The sequence below is a fragment of the Aspergillus novofumigatus genome (assembly GCF_002847465.1).
Source record: "Aspergillus novofumigatus IBT 16806 chromosome Unknown P174scaffold_1, whole genome shotgun sequence".
Lineage (NCBI taxonomy): Eukaryota > Fungi > Ascomycota > Eurotiomycetes > Eurotiales > Aspergillaceae > Aspergillus > Aspergillus novofumigatus.
The window spans coordinates 2,360,367-2,379,091 of record NW_020194274.1 but is presented as its reverse complement, the minus strand read 5'-3'; the positions used below and the strand labels follow the sequence as shown (position 1 = coordinate 2,379,091).

Here is an 18,725-nt window from a genome sequence, read left to right as displayed (position 1 = left end):
CCTTTCTAATCTTTCCAATCCATCAGCAAGTTTAGCATTCCGGGCGGGATTTTCTGGTGGTTGTGGTAAGTACAACAATCTCCGTTTGCGACACACAGGATCCGTCATCCGTCCCCATTTATTCTTTCCGCTTCCTTCGAATCGCTCTCCGTCCCACTATTATTATTCCTCTGGCTCTCCCCCTGCTGGCTCAATCCGAATACTTTGCTGACAATCTCTTCTTCTTCTGCCGCGACCAGCCTGAGGACTAATTTCATCCGATCCTCGTACATTTCTCCTTGTTATTTACGACCTAATCCTTGTACGCCGCCTCCTCCAGGCTCTCTCTGATAGAATCGCAATTTCGGGGCATTGTGGTTCCATCTCAACCATTCCCTCTTCTCTTGTACTACTACGACTTATACGATTTTCCTCCTACTTTCGCGTCATCACCTCTTTTCTTCGCCTGGAAAAGCCATAACCATTGATTGCATGGGAATTGTATAATTTATAATAAAACTGCAAGCATCATGGGTGTCCCCAACGGAAGCTCGAGCAACGGTCACGTTAGCTCTCGTGCGGCCAAACACAACATCCCCTCACATTTCATCGGTGGAAATCACCTGGACGCAGCACCTCCAAGCAGTGTAAAGGATTTCGTTGCCAACCATGAGGGTCACTCCGTCATTAGTTCGGTAAGTGGCAGTCACCGAGTCTCGAGAAAAAATAGCCTTGCATTGCAATTCGAGCAAAGTTGCTGATGTGGTTGGGTTGGTTGGATAGGTGCTCATTGCCAACAACGGTATCGCAGCCGTTAAGGAGATTCGGTCTGTTCGGAAATGGGCTTACGAGACATTCGGCAACGAACGAGCCATTCAATTCACGGTCATGGCCACACCGGAGGATTTGCGGGCAAACGCCGATTACATTCGTATGGCCGATCAATACGTCGAGGTAGGCAGTCGCAAGTCTGGCCGATGAGGGTCAACAAATGGCTGATTTTTTCTCGTTTACTAGGTACCCGGAGGCACAAATAACAACAACTATGCGAACGTCGAGCTGATCGTCGATGTGGCTGAGCGAATGGACGTCCATGCCGTCTGGGCTGGTTGGGGTCACGCATCCGAGAACCCCAGACTTCCCGAAGCTCTGGCTGCCTCTCCCAAGAGGATTATCTTCATCGGTCCTCCGGCGTCTGCGATGCGTTCTCTGGGTGATAAGATCTCTTCGACAATCGTTGCACAGCATGCGGGTGTGCCTTGCATTCCGTGGTCAGGAACCGGGGTTGACGATGTGACAATTGATGACAACGGTATTGTCACCGTTCCCGACGAGGTCTACAACCGGGGTTGCACGTTCTCTCCCGAAGAAGGTCTGCAGAAGGCCAAGGAGATCGGTTTCCCCGTGATGGTCAAGGCCTCGGAAGGTGGTGGTGGTAAGGGTATCCGTAAGGTCGAGCGGGAGGAGGACTTCATCAGCCTTTACAATGCCGCCGCAAACGAAATCCCGGGTTCCCCTATCTTCATCATGAAGTTAGCTGGCAATGCCCGGCATCTGGAAGTCCAGCTGCTGGCTGATCAGTACGGAAACAACATCTCCCTGTTCGGCAGAGATTGCTCCGTTCAGCGTCGTCACCAGAAGATTATCGAGGAGGCACCCGTCACCATCGCCAAGCCCGCCACGTTCCAGGCCATGGAGCGTGCTGCTGTCAGCCTTGGAAAGCTGGTCGGTTACGTCTCCGCCGGTACCGTCGAGTACCTGTACTCGCATGCCGATGACAAGTTCTACTTCCTCGAGTTGAACCCTCGTCTTCAGGTCGAGCACCCCACCACCGAGATGGTCTCCGGTGTCAACCTGCCAGCCGCCCAGCTGCAGATCGCCATGGGTATCCCCTGCACCGCATTCGTGACATCCGTCTGCTCTATGGTGTCGACCCCAACACCTCGTCCGAGATTGACTTCGACTTCTCGAGCGAAGAGAGCTTCAAGACCCAGCGCCGCCCTCAGCCCAAGGGACACACCACCGCCTGCCGTATCACTTCCGAAGATCCCGGCGAAGGTTTCAAGCCCTCCAGCGGTACCATGCATGAACTGAACTTCCGCAGTTCGTCCAACGTCTGGGGTTACTTCTCCGTCGGTACCGCCGGTGGTATCCACAGCTTCTCCGACAGTCAGTTCGGTCACATTTTCGCCTACGGTGAGAACCGTTCCGCGTCGCGGAAACACATGGTTGTCGCTCTGAAGGAGTTGAGCATCCGTGGTGATTTCCGCACGACGGTCGAGTACCTGATCAAGCTGCTGGAGACCCCTGCTTTCGAAGACAACACCATCACCACTGGATGGCTGGATCAGCTCATCTCGAACAAGCTGACCGCGGAGCGTCCAGATCCCATTGTAGCTGTTCTGTGCGGTGCGGTAACCAAGGCTCATCTGGCCAGCGAAGGCGGTGTCGAGGAGTATCGCAAGGGCCTCGAAAAGGGTCAGGTGCCTTCCAAGGATGTCCTCAAGACCGTCTTCCCCGTGGACTTCATCTACGAGGGCCAGCGCTACAAGTTCACCGCAACCAGAGCCGGCTTGGACAGCTACCACCTGTTCATCAACGGATCCAAGTGCTCGGTCGGTGTCCGTGCTCTGGCTGACGGTGGCCTGCTTGTTCTCCTGAACGGTCGCAGTCACAACGTCTATTGGAAGGAGGAAGCGGCCGCAACTCGCCTGAGCGTCGACGGAAAGACGTGCCTGCTGGAGCAGGAGAATGATCCTACTCAGCTCCGCTCTCCGTCCCCCGGAAAGCTTGTCAAGTTCACCGTCGAAAACGGCGAGCACGTCAAGGCTGGCCAGGCCTTCGCCGAAGTCGAGGTCATGAAGATGTACATGCCCTTGATTGCGCAGGAAGACGGTATTGTCCAGCTCATCAAGCAGCCTGGTGCCACCCTCGAAGCCGGTGACATCCTTGGTATTCTCGCCCTGGATGACCCGTCTCGTGTCACGCATGCCCAGCCATTCACCGGACAGCTGCCCGACCTTGGCCCCCGCAGGTGGTCGGTAACAAGCCTCCTCAGAGATTCTCCCTCCTTCACAGCATTCTCGAGAACATCCTCCTGGGTTATGACAACCAAGTTATCATGAACACCACTCTGAAGGAGCTGGTGGAGGTTCTGCGGGACCCTGAGCTCCCCTACGGCGAATGGAACGCTCAGTCCTCTGCCCTTCATTCCCGCATGCCCCAGAAGCTGGACGCTCAGCTACAGAGCATCGTCGAAAAGGCCCACGCCAGAAAGGCCGAGTTCCCCGCCAAGCAGCTGCAGAAGACTATCTCCCGCTTCATTGAGGAGAACGTCAACCCAGCCGACGCCGACATCCTCAAGACCACTCTCCTCCCTCTTCAGCAGGTCATCAACAAGTACATGGATGGCCTGAAGGCCCACGAGTTCAATGTCTTCGCTGGATTGCTGGAGCAGTACTACGATGTCGAGAGCCTCTTCTCTGGCCGCAACATCCGTGACGAAGATGCCATCCTGAAGCTCAGAGAAGAGCACAAGGACGACATTGGCAGCGTCGTTCAGACTGTTCTGTCCCACAGCCGTATCGGCGCGAAGAACAACCTGATCTTGGCAATTCTGGCCATGTACCGCCCCAACCAGCCTGGTGTTGGCAATGTCGCAAAGTACTTCAAGCCCGTCCTGAAGAAGCTCACTGAACTTGAGTCGCGGCCCGCCGCCAAGGTCACTCTCAAGGCCCGTGAGGTCCTTATCCAGTGTGCGCTTCCCTCTCTGGAGGAGCGTATGTCTCAGATGGAACTCATCCTGCGCTCCTCCGTTGTCGAATCCCGATACGGAGAGACCGGTTGGGACCACCGGGAGCCCGAATTCTCCGTCCTCAAGGAGGTGGTGGACTCCAAGTACACCGTCTTCGATGTCCTTACTCGATTCTTCGTTCACCCGGACCCATGGGTCACCCTGGCTGCTCTCGAGGTGTACATTCGCCGCGCCTACAGGGCCTACACACTGAAGGGCATTCAGTACTACCCCGACGGAGAAGTTCCCCTGGTCTCCTGGGACTTTACGCTAGGCAAGCTTGGACAGCCGGAGTTCGGTTCCGTCCACTCCAACCAGATGTCTACGCCCAGCACACCTACTACGGAGTCCAGCCCCTTCAGGAGACTCAACTCCATTAGTGATATGTCATACCTTGTCAATGACAACAGCAATGAGCCCCTCAGAAAGGGTGTCATTGTTCCGGTTCAGTACCTGGAAGACGCCGAGGAGCAGCTACATAAGGCCTTGGAGGCACTCCCTCGTGCCGGCTCGAAGAAGAAGCCCGGCGAGAACGGGCTCATTGCAGACCTGGAGGGCAAGCGTCGACCAGCCCCTCGCATTGAGTCCGACAATGAATTGACCGGTGTCTGCAACGTGGCCGTCCGCGACCTCGAAGATCTTGACGACAACCAGATCGTTGCTCAGATCAACGACATTCTTGCCGGCCTCAGGGAGGAGTTGCTCGCTCGCCGCGTGCGCCGCGTGACCTTCATCTGCGGCAAGAACGGCAGCTACCCTGGCTACTTCACCTTCCGTGGACCTACCTACGAGGAAGATGAGAGCATCCGTCACAGCGAACCTGCGCTCGCCTTCCAGCTTGAACTCGGACGTCTGTCCAAGTTTAAGATCAAGCCCGTCTTCACCGAGAACCGGAACCTCCACGTCTACGAGGCCATCGGCAAGGGCCCCGAGAACGACAAGGCTGTCGACAAGCGGTACTTCGTCCGTGCTGTGGTGCGCCCGGGCCGCCTCCGTGACGATATCCCCACCGCGGAGTACCTGATCTCCGAGGCTGACCGTCTCATGAATGACATCCTGGATGCTCTGGAGATCATCGGCAACAACAACTCTGATCTTAACCACATCTTCATCAACTTCTCGCCGGTGTTCAACCTGCAGCCCCAGGATGTGGAAGAGGCTTTGGCTGGTTTCCTTGAGCGCTTCGGTCGCCGTCTCTGGCGTCTCCGTGTCACCGGTGCCGAGATCCGTATCCTGTGCACCGATCCTGCCACTGGCATGCCTTATCCTCTGCGTGTGATTATCACCAACACCTACGGCTTCATCATCCAGGTTGAGCTGTACATTGAGAAGAAGTCTGAGAAGGGCGAATGGCTCCTCCATAGCATTGGTGGTACCAACAAGCTCGGCTCGATGCACCTGCGTCCTGTCTCCACACCGTACCCGACCAAGGAGTGGCTTCAGCCCAAGCGTTACAAGGCTCATCTCATGGGCACCCAGTACGTCTACGATTTCCCCGAGTTGTTCCGTCAGGCCTTCCAGAACAGCTGGGCCAAGGCTGTGGCCAAGATCCCCTCCCTGGCCAGCAGGCGGCCCGCGGTTGGCGAGTGCATTGAGTACAGCGAGCTTGTTCTCGATGATGCCGACAACCTGATCGAAATCTCGAGAGGCCCTGGTACCAACACCCACGGTATGGTTGGATGGATCGTTACTGCTCGCACCCCCGAGTATCCCGAAGGCAGACGGTTCATCATCGTTGCCAACGACATCACCTTCCAGATCGGTTCCTTCGGTCCCCAGGAAGACAAGTTCTTCTACAAGTGTACCGAGTTGGCCAGGAAGCTTGGCATTCCTCGTATCTACCTCTCTGCCAACTCCGGTGCTCGCATCGGTATGGCCGACGAGCTGATCCCCTACTTCTCCGTGGCCTGGAACGATCCCCAGAAGCCCGAGGCTGGATTCAAGTACCTTTACCTCACTCCCGAGGTCAAGGAAAAATTCGATGCCAGCAAGAAGAAGGAGGTCATTACTGAGCTCATTCACGATGAGGGCGAAGAGCGCCACAAGATTACCACTATCATTGGTGCCAAGGACGGCCTCGGTGTTGAATGTCTGAAGGGCTCTGGTCTCATCGCTGGAGCCACCTCGCGCGCTTACGAGGATATCTTCACCATCACTCTGGTCACCTGCCGCTCCGTTGGTATTGGTGCCTACCTTGTCCGTCTGGGCCAGAGAGCCATCCAAGTGGAAGGCCAGCCGATCATTCTGACTGGTGCCCCGGCCATCAACAAGCTGTTGGGTCGCGAGGTTTACACGTCTAACCTGCAACTCGGTGGTACCCAGATCATGTACAAGAACGGTGTCTCTCACATGACTGCCACCGATGACTTTGAGGGTGTCCAGAAGATTGTCGAGTGGATGTCCTTCGTTCCCGACAAGAAGGGTGCACCCATTCCCATCCGGCCCTGGTCCGATGATTGGGACCGCGATGTCGCCTACTACCCTCCTCCTAAGCAGGCTTACGATGTCCGGTGGCTCATCGCTGGTAAGGAGGATGAGGAAGGCTTCCTCCCTGGCCTGTTCGATGCTGGATCCTTTGAGGAGGCTCTTGGTGGATGGGCTCGTTCCGTTGTCGTTGGTCGTGCTCGCCTCGGTGGCATCCCTATGGGTGTCATTGCTGTTGAGACTCGTTCCGTTGAGAACGTTACCCCTGCCGACCCTGCCAACCCTGACTCCATGGAGCAGATCAGCCAGGAAGCCGGTGGTGTGTGGTACCCCAACTCGGCCTTCAAGACCGCTCAGGCCCTCCGTGACTTCAATAATGGCGAGCAGCTGCCCGTCATGATCCTGGCCAACTGGAGAGGTTTCTCTGGTGGTCAGCGTGACATGTACAACGAGGTCCTCAAGTACGGTTCCTACATTGTCGACGCTCTGGTCAAGTACGAGCAGCCCATCTTTGTTTACATCCCACCCTTCGGTGAACTTCGTGGTGGTTCATGGGTAAGTCATTTATTATTCTGTGTTATGTCATGTCTTCAAATACTAATAACTCCTCCTCTAGGTCGTCATCGATCCTACGATCAACCCCGACCAGATGGAGATGTACGCTGACGAGGAGGCTCGCGGTGGTGTCCTCGAACCCGAAGGTATTGTCAACATCAAGTACCGCCGTGAGAAGCAACTCGACACTATGGCTCGTCTTGACGCCACCTACGGCGAGCTCCGTCGCTCTCTCGAGGACCCATCCCTCAGCAAGGAGCAGCTGTCAGAGATCAAGGCCAAGATGGCCGCTCGCGAAGAGCAGCTCCTTCCTGTCTACCTGCAGATCGCTCTGCAGTTCGCTGATCTCCACGACCGCGCCGGCCGCATGGTGGCCAAGAACACCATCCGCAAGGCCCTGACTTGGAAGAACGCCAGACGCTTCTTCTACTGGCGTGTCCGCCGCCGCTTGAGTGAGGAGCTCATCCTCAAGCGCATGGTCTCTGTCGCTCCGGCCGCTGTCTCCGGCGAGGCCACCGGCGCCATCCCCGCCACCGGACCCGTCGACGGCCAAGCCCATCCACCGAGAGCACTCGCGCCAAGCACCTGCGCACCCTGCACTCGTGGACCGGCTTCCTGGACGAGGAACTCGAGCACGACGACCGCAAGGTCGCCATGTGGTACGAGGAGAACAGAAAGGCCATCCAGATGAAGATCGAGGCCCTCAAGACCGACTCTGTCGCCACCGAGATCGCCCAGCTGCTCATCAGCAACAAGGAGGGTGGTCTCAAGGGTGTGCAGCAGGTTCTCAGCATGCTACCCGTCGAGGAGAAGGAGGCCGTGCTCAAGTACCTGGGCTCGTCTTAAAAAAAAGTAAAACCATAGAACCGCCCCGTTCATATTGGTTTTTACTTTACTGGATCATATTTTCCAATTTTCAGATCACATAACATACATTGAAGATGGTTTATACAAGGCGGGTGCGTTAGGTTCTTGTTTGTTTTGTACTGCGGGTTTGTCTGCGTTTTGTCTTGCATGGGTTTTGGAGGTTGCATCGCTGATTACTATGTATGTATGCATTATGTTGTTATGCCTGATGTTCTTTGGCATGTTCCTATTTACTTTTTCCTATCAATGCAATGAATCTTCGACTTCACAGATACTCTTCTCCGTAGATAAACGGGTAAAAAGTACGGCTACGTCTACGGTAGGACATTGCGCAACGCGAGGTTACTATGATATGAATATTGTATTCCATTTGACAAACTGACATCTCGTCTCATGATCATCCAAGACGCCAACGTAGGGAGATGTGGATAATCTCCATGCACTGTTTCATAGTCGTCGAAAACATTTGAGGCAGAGGTAGGGTATATATGCAATAAGTAGAAAAGGTACGCCTCATGAACAACGCACGATATCCATGACCCAAGAGCGAGGGGAAAAAAAAAGAAATAGGGGTATAATGATTAGGGAAACAGGTGATATAGAGACGAGAACGAATATGCTAGTCGCTTTAGGCAAGCTGTCTTTCTAAGCTGCGAGGCGGGGAGAGGATAGGTGGCATTCCTCGGTAAGGGGTGGGCGACACCTCTGGTATACCGCGGCTGGGGTTGACAGTGCCCATCCCGGGCTCATCCAGGCCCAGGCTTAGCCGGCCAATGTCCACGGGAACCTGTTGTGGAAGAGGGAGAGGCGCCTGGTAACGCGGGTTCTGAGGTTCATGCATTGGGCCGTGAGCCATCGCGAAGGCGAGAGACTCGTCCCGACGACCGGGGAGAGTGACCATGCTAGCTTTCAGGGTGCGAGCAATGTCCTCCAGCAACACTTCCATGGGGGCGATGTAGGCTGTGTGGCTTTTCTCCGACCAGGCTAGGACATGACCGCAGACACGGCCCGTCGATTTGTCGAAAACCCAGGCTCCCGAGTCTCCGGGGACTAGACTCAGGGTGGTTGTTAGCTTCGGTTTGTTCGATCGCATGGCGCATGGGGATCTCACAACTTACCTCCAAAGTTTCCATCCACGCAGAAACTAGTGGAGAAAGTTTGTCGTCCGTGCAGTTTGACGATGGTCATCGCTCGGGAAATCTGTCCACTCTGCAGACCACTTGTCCGACCGCAACAATGCACCTTCAAACCGCCGAGCTCCTCCATCCGTGCTACATCATTGAGAAAGATGGCCTCCCCTGTCTGTGAAGGCTGTCCTCCAGGGCCCCGTCTATGGACACCTCGGGACATTGATGGCGGCGTCTTGTCAAAGACAATGTTGCGCGCGTCTAACCGGTCATCGTTGATCTTGATCAACGCCCAGTCAATTTCGTGCTTGATGCCTTTCCGAGTCCAGCGGCGAACGCCCGATGATGCATGGACGAACCCGAGCGAGTGAGACGCCAAGTGCTCATCGTCACGATCTTCGGGCGACGGGAAGAAATCCTCATGGACGTCGTCGATTGCCGGTTGAGTAACAAATAGAGGCGGCTCATCACCTGGCTCGACTCCGGCCGTGTCGCCGATCGAAGCCACGTCCTCATCCTCATAAGGGTCATCAACATCAAAGCCTTCTTCGTCCGAAGAATAACTGTCTGAGAGCCAATGGTCGTCGTAAGTTCCTTCCAAGCTTTGGGAGAGGGAGACGTCATCGCCATCCTCGTCTTCCGAGATTTCAAACTCGAGGTTAACTTCAGAGGGATCCTCGTCACACCAGGTGTACATGAAATCGTTGTTCGAGGGGGCGGATTCTCCTGGCCAATTCCCAGCTGAGCGAAATGGTCCCCGACATTCCGATTCTCCACCTCCTCCTCTGCCTCATCATCACTAGGTGCCTCAAGCATGTGATGGACTGTCATACCATAAGGCATACCGTCGACCAAGATGGCACCCCCATAGGACACAGGAGGGAGATGCTCATCATTCTGAAAGGCGCCAATGGACGCGCCACAAAGCGGTCGTGGCTGATAGCAGGGATTGAGATCTCGCTCGGGAAATGCCGGAGCACCCACCGTCTGCGATCTAGACTTTGCCGGCCTGCGCCTTTTCTTTCGCGGAACTTTGGAGCGTTGGATATCCCCACGAAGCACGATGATGTCCCAATCTTCCCTGTCGTCGAGCACAAAATACTTCTTCAAGGCGGCTCTTACCTTCTTTGCACTCGCGCAGGTAACACAGATGGTCGTTTTGGCGGTTTCGGCCGACTCGCCAGTCATCATCAGAGTGACACCACAGGATTCGGATGAGTCTTTCAGAACCTTCTGAAGAAGTTTTCTCAATCGTGGAAGCATCTGAAAGTTCCATTCGTTGAGGTGGTCTTGAGGAATCTCGACGTTGGTAAGCTTTTTGAATGTCCTCTTCCTCGCCTTCTTCTCCTCCAAGCCCATCTTCTCCCTCAAGACTCGCATCTCTTGCACTGGAAGAGCAGGATACGAACCATTGCGACGTGTCAGTCGCTGAGGTTCAGGCTCATACTTTTGAGGACTCTTGTGCACATGCTCTGTCTCAGTCCGGGGGACGAGAGCAAGGGGAGGCAATCATCCAACTCCTCAGCGGCCGGTGCGGAGAAAATATCAATTCTGCAGCAAGACCAAACAATCTTGCACATGGTATAAAGGAAGTTCATGGAGAAAGAAAAGATGCTGTCTGGTGCAGAAAGATCCAAAACAGGATAATGATACGTCTGAGGAACTCTCAAGTTGAAATCCTCGAATGGCTGCGTTGATAAATGGAAGTTGGGGGCGTCCAGACACAGTTGGACGACGTGAAGAAATGCACTGCCGCACTTCGGACCCAGCTTCTGCAGATAAACATTTTCGATTCTCTGCTTAAACATCGAATTGGTGTATTTCATCTTCCAGAGTCGGCTGATTGGCGTCCACAGGCCAATTTCCATCAAAACGAGACCGAGGGAATAGAGATCATAGGACCAGGCCGCATCATCCTCAAGGGACCTCTTATCGTCGGGATGACGATACATGCTCGATGAGAGAGGCTCGGGTGATGTCGCAGAACCAGAGAATTGAGCGAAGGATGTCAGATAGGGCCGTCGAAGATCCTCCGTAAGGGCCACTTCGTCGTTGTTCGAGCTGGTCGCACCGGGGAAGATCAGCACGTTCCCGCTATTGATGTTCCCATGCACAAGATTCTGGCTTCGAAGATGTAGCGCAGCCATCAAAAGGTCATAAGCCAGCCGCAGGCGGGTTTCAAGGTTGGGAACCCGTTGATCATCGCCGGTTTGAAAGAGAGAAACTAGAGGCTTTGGCTTCAAGCCGCTCAGGAGATCGGAAGGGTTGTGCAGGAAGGGGAAATAGTCGATTGGCATTTGATAGATAAACGCATATCGCGAATTGGGCATGTCAATGTAGAAGCCAATGAATCTCATCAAACCCAGATGGGATACCCTTGCGTTTTGGACGAGCTGATCAAGGGTCTGCTGCACATGCTCAAGACGCTTCTGTTCCGGCAAAGTAATGTCGCGTTGAGTTTCCAGCATCATGGGCGTATACTCAACCATGATGGATACGGTAGACTCCTTGGCGCCCGCCAAGAGCGGAGAAGCCGACGTCTTGATACGTCCAATGGCCCGAGAATTGGTGGAAGCAGCTACCATCTCATACGGCGGCGGACTGTTGTCGTGAGACGCACCGGAGAGCTGCAAAGCAGAGCGATCAATGAGGAAGCTCTGCGATGAAAGAGAAGATTTGTGCGACTGCTTCTCGAAAGCGCTGACAACGGGCGACGCATAGTCGAAAGGATCTTGATGCGCTTTGGGGCTGTGGTAGGCCTCCTTAGTCTCAAGCGGAGAGCCGTGGTAGGACTTGGAGTCAGGATAGACAGAGTAAACAGACTCATCTCCTGTTCTGAGCGCGTGTCGTTGCCGACCCCGCACAGCCGACTGCCCGCTTGAGGCCATGTTTCGGCGCGAGCGTGACAAATCATACAGAGTGTCGATGCAAGCCGTCAAGTCAGCAAGGAGGCTCTTAGAGCGTGTGATGTCTTCATTTGTCCAGTGCGTCTTGACCGGCAGGGCAGGAAGGCTATCTTTCGATGTAGAGTCCCTCTGAGCGCCTTTGGGAGGTAGATCGGAGGAACCCCCATGTTGGATGCGTTCCGCTTCACTTAGTAACTCCTGGATGGAAGACATAACACTTTCCACGACATCGCTAAACCCAGCCTGGGTGAGCGATTCATCGATATCATTTGGCTGCGCGGCGCTAGCGTCGCTCCAGTCTAGACCCCAAGCAAGAAGCCGATCCCGCTGCGTCCTAAAGCTCCGATGCAGAGCCACGAGCTCTGGATCATCGACAGCCTTCGAAGCCGTCGTTACACTCTCACACGAGGTCTTCGTATCTGTGTACATTTTGGTAAGACGTCGCTGGAGGTATGAACCTCCATGACGGAGAACGGACATCTTGGCGTGCAGAGTCCGGGGAAGGTGGAATGATTAGGGGAATGCGCGCAATCGTAGTACTTAAGAGGCGAGGCGGGTCTTAGTTACGATCTGGCCTCGCAGCGGACTTGATGCTTCAGCATTGAGGACACATGGTTTTTGAAGGGTAATGAAGTGATGCAAGACTGAAGAAAAGATTATTTTCTGCAGCAATTCGGCGTTCGATGAGCATGAATTTGCACGGGGAGAGCGATTGCCAGGCATAAGAATAGATCTCGAGGTGGGCAGGAATCTTGTTGCCTAACCAATAGGGAGTGGCGAGTGAGAGCAAAGCCTCGATCGCCAAGCCACACCTCTTGGCCAGTCACGTGGCAGGCAGCTGCGATATTAGATTTAGGCCCACCTTAAATCCACCAGACAAGTCTACAAGCCTACAAGTCTACAAGATTATTGCGATCGTGTCAGTAGAGTATAGTAGTTACACACTACACAGTGGGAGAGTGATCGCATGACGATCTGCCGTCATCCGGCAGGTTATTGGCAGAAACTGATAGTGCGGACTACATAAGCATTTTTACACTGTATGAAGACGATGTAGGACATTAGCAGCACGGCCAGTTTCTTTCCATTTCCCTCAAGTCACACAGTTGCCACAGAGTGCAGATGGAAGCCATGAAACTTCATCGGTGTGCATCTTGAGATTCGTATGTTGTACAAACTTAGCATGTGAGCTGTGTGAGCTGCCTAGTACGGGACCGTCGGAGAAAGTGCGCTGACTTGGCAGAGGATGGGACCAGGCAACCGTCTCCTCTTGTCAATGATAACGTGAGTAATCAGAAAAAAAATAAAAAATAAAAAAAACCCTCTATCGATGCATTGAGATGTGGAATATACACAAGAGAAAACAAAGGAAACAGCGAAAAAAAAGTCTAATGGTGCAGGGTTACCCGGTAATGACTCGTCGAGAAACACCAACATCCCTTGCACGTTTCTCCCTGAAATTGTGCAGGCGCTCCCCAATCAGGTAGACATCATCACGGATGTTGACTCTCCAGATATCAATCTGTCGACGGATCATATAGACAAGCCATGCTACAAAGCTAAGAAGTAAAGTGGCAGGGAACGCATAGCGATAGACCTTGGCTTGGATATCCGGGGTGTCACGGAAGACAGTCGAGTTCAGTGCGAACCCGAAAGAAAGTGGGAGAGCCACCGCAAGTGTCGCTAAAATTGTGACAGGAAGCACTATTGCTCGGGTGGCAAGACGCACATTCGGTTTCAGCCAGCCGTCCCGGAAGACACCGTTGAGGGCCGCTGCAGGTCGCGAAGTAGAATGCCATAGAGCAAACTTGATAGCCATTTGCACATACAGCACCCCAAGCGTCCAGTCTTGCACAAAGTGAATGACGTGCGCCCGTGTTCCACCCAGGTACGTATGCACCGGAACAATCACGTAAAGCTCCATGACTAGAGCGAACAAGGACGGTAGTAGAACCGAGAATGCGAGCACTACGTAAGCTAGTCGCAGACCGCTTAGTGCGACATTGCCGAATCCGAGCAAAGCCCGTTGTGGCGAACGAAGGTAAGGGCGAAGACGATCCTGGATCGTAGCCAAGAAGGTCCGGCAATAGAACATGAGATAGGCAACACTTCCGAAGATGCAGATGCCCAAAGAGAACGCATAGATATCATTCAGCGGCCGATCGGGGAAGCATGCCAACATGATCTTTCGGCCAATAACTAGGGGAATAATTGTGGTGCCTACCCCGGTAGCAGCGGCAAAGACCCAGATCAGGAAGATGAACGCCGCGATTCTGGTCCGGAAGGAGGGTGGGATGTAGACCTTAGTGAACATGTCGTTGGTACGACCATGTTGACCCTCGTCCGGATCCGGAGCGCCATCAACCCGCTCGTTGTTGTCGGTGACCTCCAAGAACACTGGGTTGCCCTTTGGGATACGCACTTGATCCGAAGCTGGAGCCCGTACAAATTTGCCGTCCCGGACGAAGTAAGCACCAAGCTGCTTTTCGTCTGCGCTGCGACGCTCAGATTCACCGACGATGGGGTGTTCAGTGTCGCCTTTCTTTCCCGAAAGAAGATCGAACCAAGTCCGTCTCACATGATAACCTTCTTCATCGCTGTGCCTTTCACCAAAGAAAAAGCTGCTAAGTCGTAAGAATCGCGCGCATTTATGGAACCACCAGTTGTAGAGCTTGTGTAAGCCGTCAGATGGCTTGATAGACCGTATGGCAAGGGGCATGGCAAAGTTGTAGAACAACAAATCAGCGGGGAATTCGAGCACAGGGATTGTGGCAGACCACCGAACAGGCAGCACCCCGTCAAAGGCATAGTACAGGCCCCAGACAACGCCACCGAGGCAGACGATGACCAGAGCCCCGTATACGAGAGCACTGAAGGCTATCTTGCGCAGCTGAGTGGTGATGTTGCGTTCAAGTACATCTCGCACGGGATGGAAAGTCGGGTCATCGGGGTCGCGGATGAAGTCTGTCAGTCATAGTTAGCGAACGAATGTTCGAACAGGGCTTAGTTTAGAGCACTTACAGAGAACACCACTCCTCATGATTTTTCGACACATCGAAACAAATAGAGCAAAATGGAACATATAACAAGTGCCTATGAACCAGTGCACAAAGAGTGATGTAAGTGGAGAGGAGGAGGTAAATCCCAGTCGGGAGGCGATCGTAGCGTTCTCAAAGAGAGGGAGCAAGGCGACGTCAAGCAGGGTACCACAGTACAGTGGAAAGACAATCATTTCAATTCCAATGATCAAAATGACTTTCATCACTCCACCAGCTTGGTGGAGTACATCCGCGACGAGGCCCTCGACCCTCTGTCCACGACTTTCCCCTGTGAACAGACTAGTAATACGAAGGTAGAGGAGTCCCAAAATCGATGCAAGCACATAACCCATAACAATGGCAATAATACGGTCTTTGGTATCCCAAACCGCCAATTCGGGATCAATGGCCAAACCGGTGGAGGTCGCCCCTGTCACCGTGGCATCGAACCACCCCGCGCCTTTCCCTGGGAAGAAAGGGCGTTCAGCAAAGCTGTACACCTGCTGTCGAGCCTGGGCCAAAAGACTGCTCAAGTCGATGCTTTGACGATCAAAGGATAAAGCACCTAGGAGTCCATTTGTAGTGATTTGGAGGGGCAAATCGTGCACTATGAATTTGATGAAAGTAACAATCGACTGACAAAGACCAGAGATGCGCGCTTGATGGATCCTGAGCGCCTGATGAGACAGAACAGAGAACACTGGAACGTCAGATTCGTGGAAAACAAAGAACGCGCTGACCACGTTCTTCAACCGGTGACTGCTTGCATCGATAAGCGACAACGATGCACTCGTGATGGACTTCGTTTGGGGAATCCAATCGCCTAGCGGGACAAAGGCGCTCAAGGGGCCAAGTAGCACTTTGCAGACAAGGCTGACCGCATACATGAGATAGCCCAGACTGCCAATAAGAGTGTCAAGTGTGATATCTGCGATAACCGATACTGCAGTCACAGGTACACCGAAGATGAGTTGAATGGGGTTTGCGAGGAGGACGAGTGCGATCTTTCCCCACAAATAGGGAAGCCAGACCCCAATAGCCACTGTAAATGAAATCAAAAGAGCGCTGAACACTCCGTTCTGAAGCAAGCCAAATATAGGGCCCTGCATGCCGATAAGTTCGAGAATTCCTTCTAGATCATCACCTTCTTCAACAGCATCCAGGTCGTTAGGGTCAACTCCTGCATCCGCACCAATGCCCTGATTTCGCTGCACATCATTGGCAGGACGTCTGTTGTTACGGATTGGTACAAATGGTGCTTCTGCCGCAAGATCTTCCACCACTGCCTCGTCATCTCGCGGCGCGCCCTCCTGATCCTGCTCACGTGGCATCAGATCAGCCCAAAACCATTCAAAAGCTTTGGCAGCGAAGCTCCTAGGAGGTACGGCGGCAGGAGGGTCAACTTGAGCGTCAGGAGGTGCCGTTTCATCATTTGTATGACCCGCGGTCGGCAAGTCTTGTGGGCTCACGGGTGGTGGGTTGCTGGAGGCCTCATCACCGTTGTTTGTGTCGTTCAACTGTCCCTCCCAATTACTTCCTGTATTGATTTCTGACCCGGGCCCCAATTCAGGGAAGCCAAAGGTGAATTCATGAGGATGTGTACTCGAGTCTGCCTCAAAAGTTGAGTTGGACATGTCTGCGGTATCCCAGGCCCGATACGTGGGCGCTAAGTCTGGGATTTCAGCGGCATGAGAAGACTCTACGGAAGAAGCACGGCTTCGAAATGCTGGGGTCCCGAGGTCATCCCATTGCGTGCTGGAGCTGGAGCGAGCTTCAGAGAATCGAGGGGTGTCATTTTGTTGAAGCCTTGTCATGGCTGTGACTACCCAACCAAGCTCCTCTTCCCGACCATCTTCTCTAATGATTCTTAGAATCTGCTCAGGGTCACCATTGCCGCGGGACCAGAGGTCTCTGAAAGTCTCAACGCCAGCCCAACCTCCCTGGTTAACTCGAGTAGGCGATCTTCTCGCCGAATGGCCGGCATTCGCTTCATTGTCGCTATCACTACCATTTTCTGAAAATGTTGCGGGACCAGCCCTTTCCACAGGCTCGACCGCTGGCAGATCAGCGCTTTCGCCGCTTTGAAGAGAACGCCTGCGAGTTGGCCGGAGAAAATGAATATCGTGTAAACCAACGTCATCATGATCGGTGCCGTGTTCTGTCGTATGCTCTCCCTCGTCCCCTAACACATCCGCACGGTGCACATGAGCCCGGGGCTCCGGCCTTGGGCGGTCGTCATTCCTATTTGGACGGTTATTCGCTATCAACTGCACTGCTGCTTCACGTTCACCATCAGCAATGTTGGCCATTGGCTGCTGTTGAACAACCCATTCTCGGATCAAAAAGACGAGTATAAACGAAACGACGACGAGCAGCGTGATAAGCTGCCCTTCCAACGTGTCGATGATAATATTATTGATGGTGGGCGATGGGGTCAAGGAGTTGAGCAACTTCACGTCCGAAAGCCACGAGGGGTGGCGGTGCTTATACAGTCCCGTAGTCACATTCAACGGCCGCGAGGTCGACGAACCACTTCCCGATGGTATGGCTGAAAAGAACAGCGCGGACATCACCTTCTTAGCGACGGTAAGCAGGAGCGGGTCACCAGAGGGGAAAGTGAACATCGATGACATTGGCGAGTAAAATGATGATGAATTCGTCGCATTGGACAAAACAGCACTCGGAGTCTGCAAGTTTGAGGTAGTCACTCCGGCTGCAAGGGAAGCAGTTCCGTTCCCAGCAGATTGCCTAGCTTGAAGCTGTTGAGAGGCGTCACCGCCGGACCAGTGGCCATCCGCAAGCCAGAACAGTGCTCTCCAAATTGCCCTCATAGACCATGGAAGCCACCCGAGCCAGACAAACGCAACCAGGATGAATCGTAACCATGTAACAACAGTGCGGAAGCTATGGATAAATAGCTGTTTCAAGAACAAAGGCGCGGGGAGGTTTCGAGGCATGTTCGGGTCGTATAGCTTCGTAAATCGGAAAGGCGTCTTGCAAAGCTCGCAGTGCTTCTTCTGAGAATGCGACAGCCATTCTACCAGGCAAGGCTGATGAACAAACTTGATGCTGCCGCTACATTTGCAAGGGTAGAACAGTGGCTCCTCCAGCGTTCCTTCACCGCGACAAATCCGACATGTATCCGGTTCCTCGAAATCTCTTTCCTTCCCCTTGTTGTTCGTCGCAAAAGCAGAATCGTTCATCAGGTCTGGGAAAGTCGTGTGGCCCGCATATTGGCGGGGTTGCTCCTGCGCAAAATCCATACTTTGAACAGTGTTGTTTCCGGCGTCTATTCGACGATTCTTAGGATGGGTCGCAATTTGTCATGATAAGAGGGATTATTGGTGAATCCACGATTCTGGTGAATGACCGTTGAGCCCAGAGATCGACAATGTATGGAGAGTACCTTGTCCCAAGTCAAAGAAGAAAGGAGGAGCATAAAGTAGTCACCATGGAATATGAGCCAGGTTCCTGCAGCTTCTTTGTTGTGCTGGTTCGCTTTCGAAAGGAGCCAAGGTTGTAAGTAAGACGCTCTTGGGGCTTACACACTAAGCGATATTCTGCATCTATTTTCCACCCAGACAGTGGCAAGTTGTCCAAGCAGGCAGATGATTATGATCATGGATCTCCAATATCCAAAGCGGTCTCTATGATTACTCAGCGGAGGGAGTGCTAAAGTCATGTGATATTACTGTATCTTACCAAAAGTCATGCAGATCTTGCTGTATTGTAAGCCATAAGAGTGTAAAGCACGGTAATACGATCACCTACGCCACTGATGTCTGAGCGATGACCTCACCGATGGAGCAAGGAAAACAATTATTGATAACCTGCTGCAGCTTGATGCCATTTCTGGATCATTTGATTCTGATGTCTTTTCAACCCTTTTTATAGCCCTCGCTGAGTCTAACCTCAAAATTTGGCGATTGCTGGGTCCGATTGTGCAAGACGACCGCTGATTCTCTGGTCTCCGCCAAGATCTGGGACATCGTCGCGCGTCTACATTTACAACGTAAATTGACAGGCGTTCAAACGA

At 53.4% G+C, this 18,725-nt stretch overlaps 3 protein-coding genes across 3 annotated transcripts; 1 reads left to right on the top strand and 2 right to left on the bottom strand.

Annotated features, from left to right (window-relative positions):
• Positions 1-509: 509 nt before the first annotated feature.
• P174DRAFT_416413 (acetyl-CoA carboxylase ACC1) lies at positions 510-7,597 on the top strand (the record flags this gene model as incomplete). Its single annotated transcript, XM_024824498.1, has 7 exons — positions 510-674; positions 763-933; positions 997-1,884; positions 1,932-2,960; positions 3,014-6,751; positions 6,813-7,292; positions 7,319-7,597. 7 exons carry the CDS (start codon positions 510-512, stop codon positions 7,595-7,597), a joined length of 6,750 nt encoding a protein of 2,249 aa, XP_024687287.1.
• Positions 7,598-8,246: 649 nt separating this feature from the next.
• On the bottom strand, positions 8,247-12,131 carry P174DRAFT_467674 (uncharacterized protein; the record flags this gene model as incomplete). Its single annotated transcript, XM_024830554.1, has 5 exons — positions 8,247-8,668; positions 8,737-9,486; positions 9,546-10,201; positions 10,237-12,070; positions 12,092-12,131. The coding sequence occupies 5 exons, from the start codon at positions 12,129-12,131 to the stop codon at positions 8,247-8,249; spliced, it is 3,702 nt and encodes a 1,233-aa protein (XP_024687286.1).
• A 2,393-nt stretch (positions 12,132-14,524) lies between these two features.
• On the bottom strand, positions 14,525-18,274 carry P174DRAFT_437106 (E3 ubiquitin-protein ligase SSM4). Its single transcript, XM_024826196.1, has one exon. The coding sequence runs from the start codon at positions 17,950-17,952 to the stop codon at positions 14,629-14,631; it is 3,324 nt and encodes a 1,107-aa protein (XP_024687285.1). The 5' UTR covers positions 17,953-18,274; the 3' UTR covers positions 14,525-14,628.
• Positions 18,275-18,725: the final 451 nt, after the last annotated feature.

Excerpts from the sequence above, each read along its gene's own strand:
- P174DRAFT_437106 (XM_024826196.1), bottom strand. The coding sequence starts at position 17,952 with ATGGATTTTGCGCAGGAGCAACCCCGCCAATATGCGGGCCACACGACT.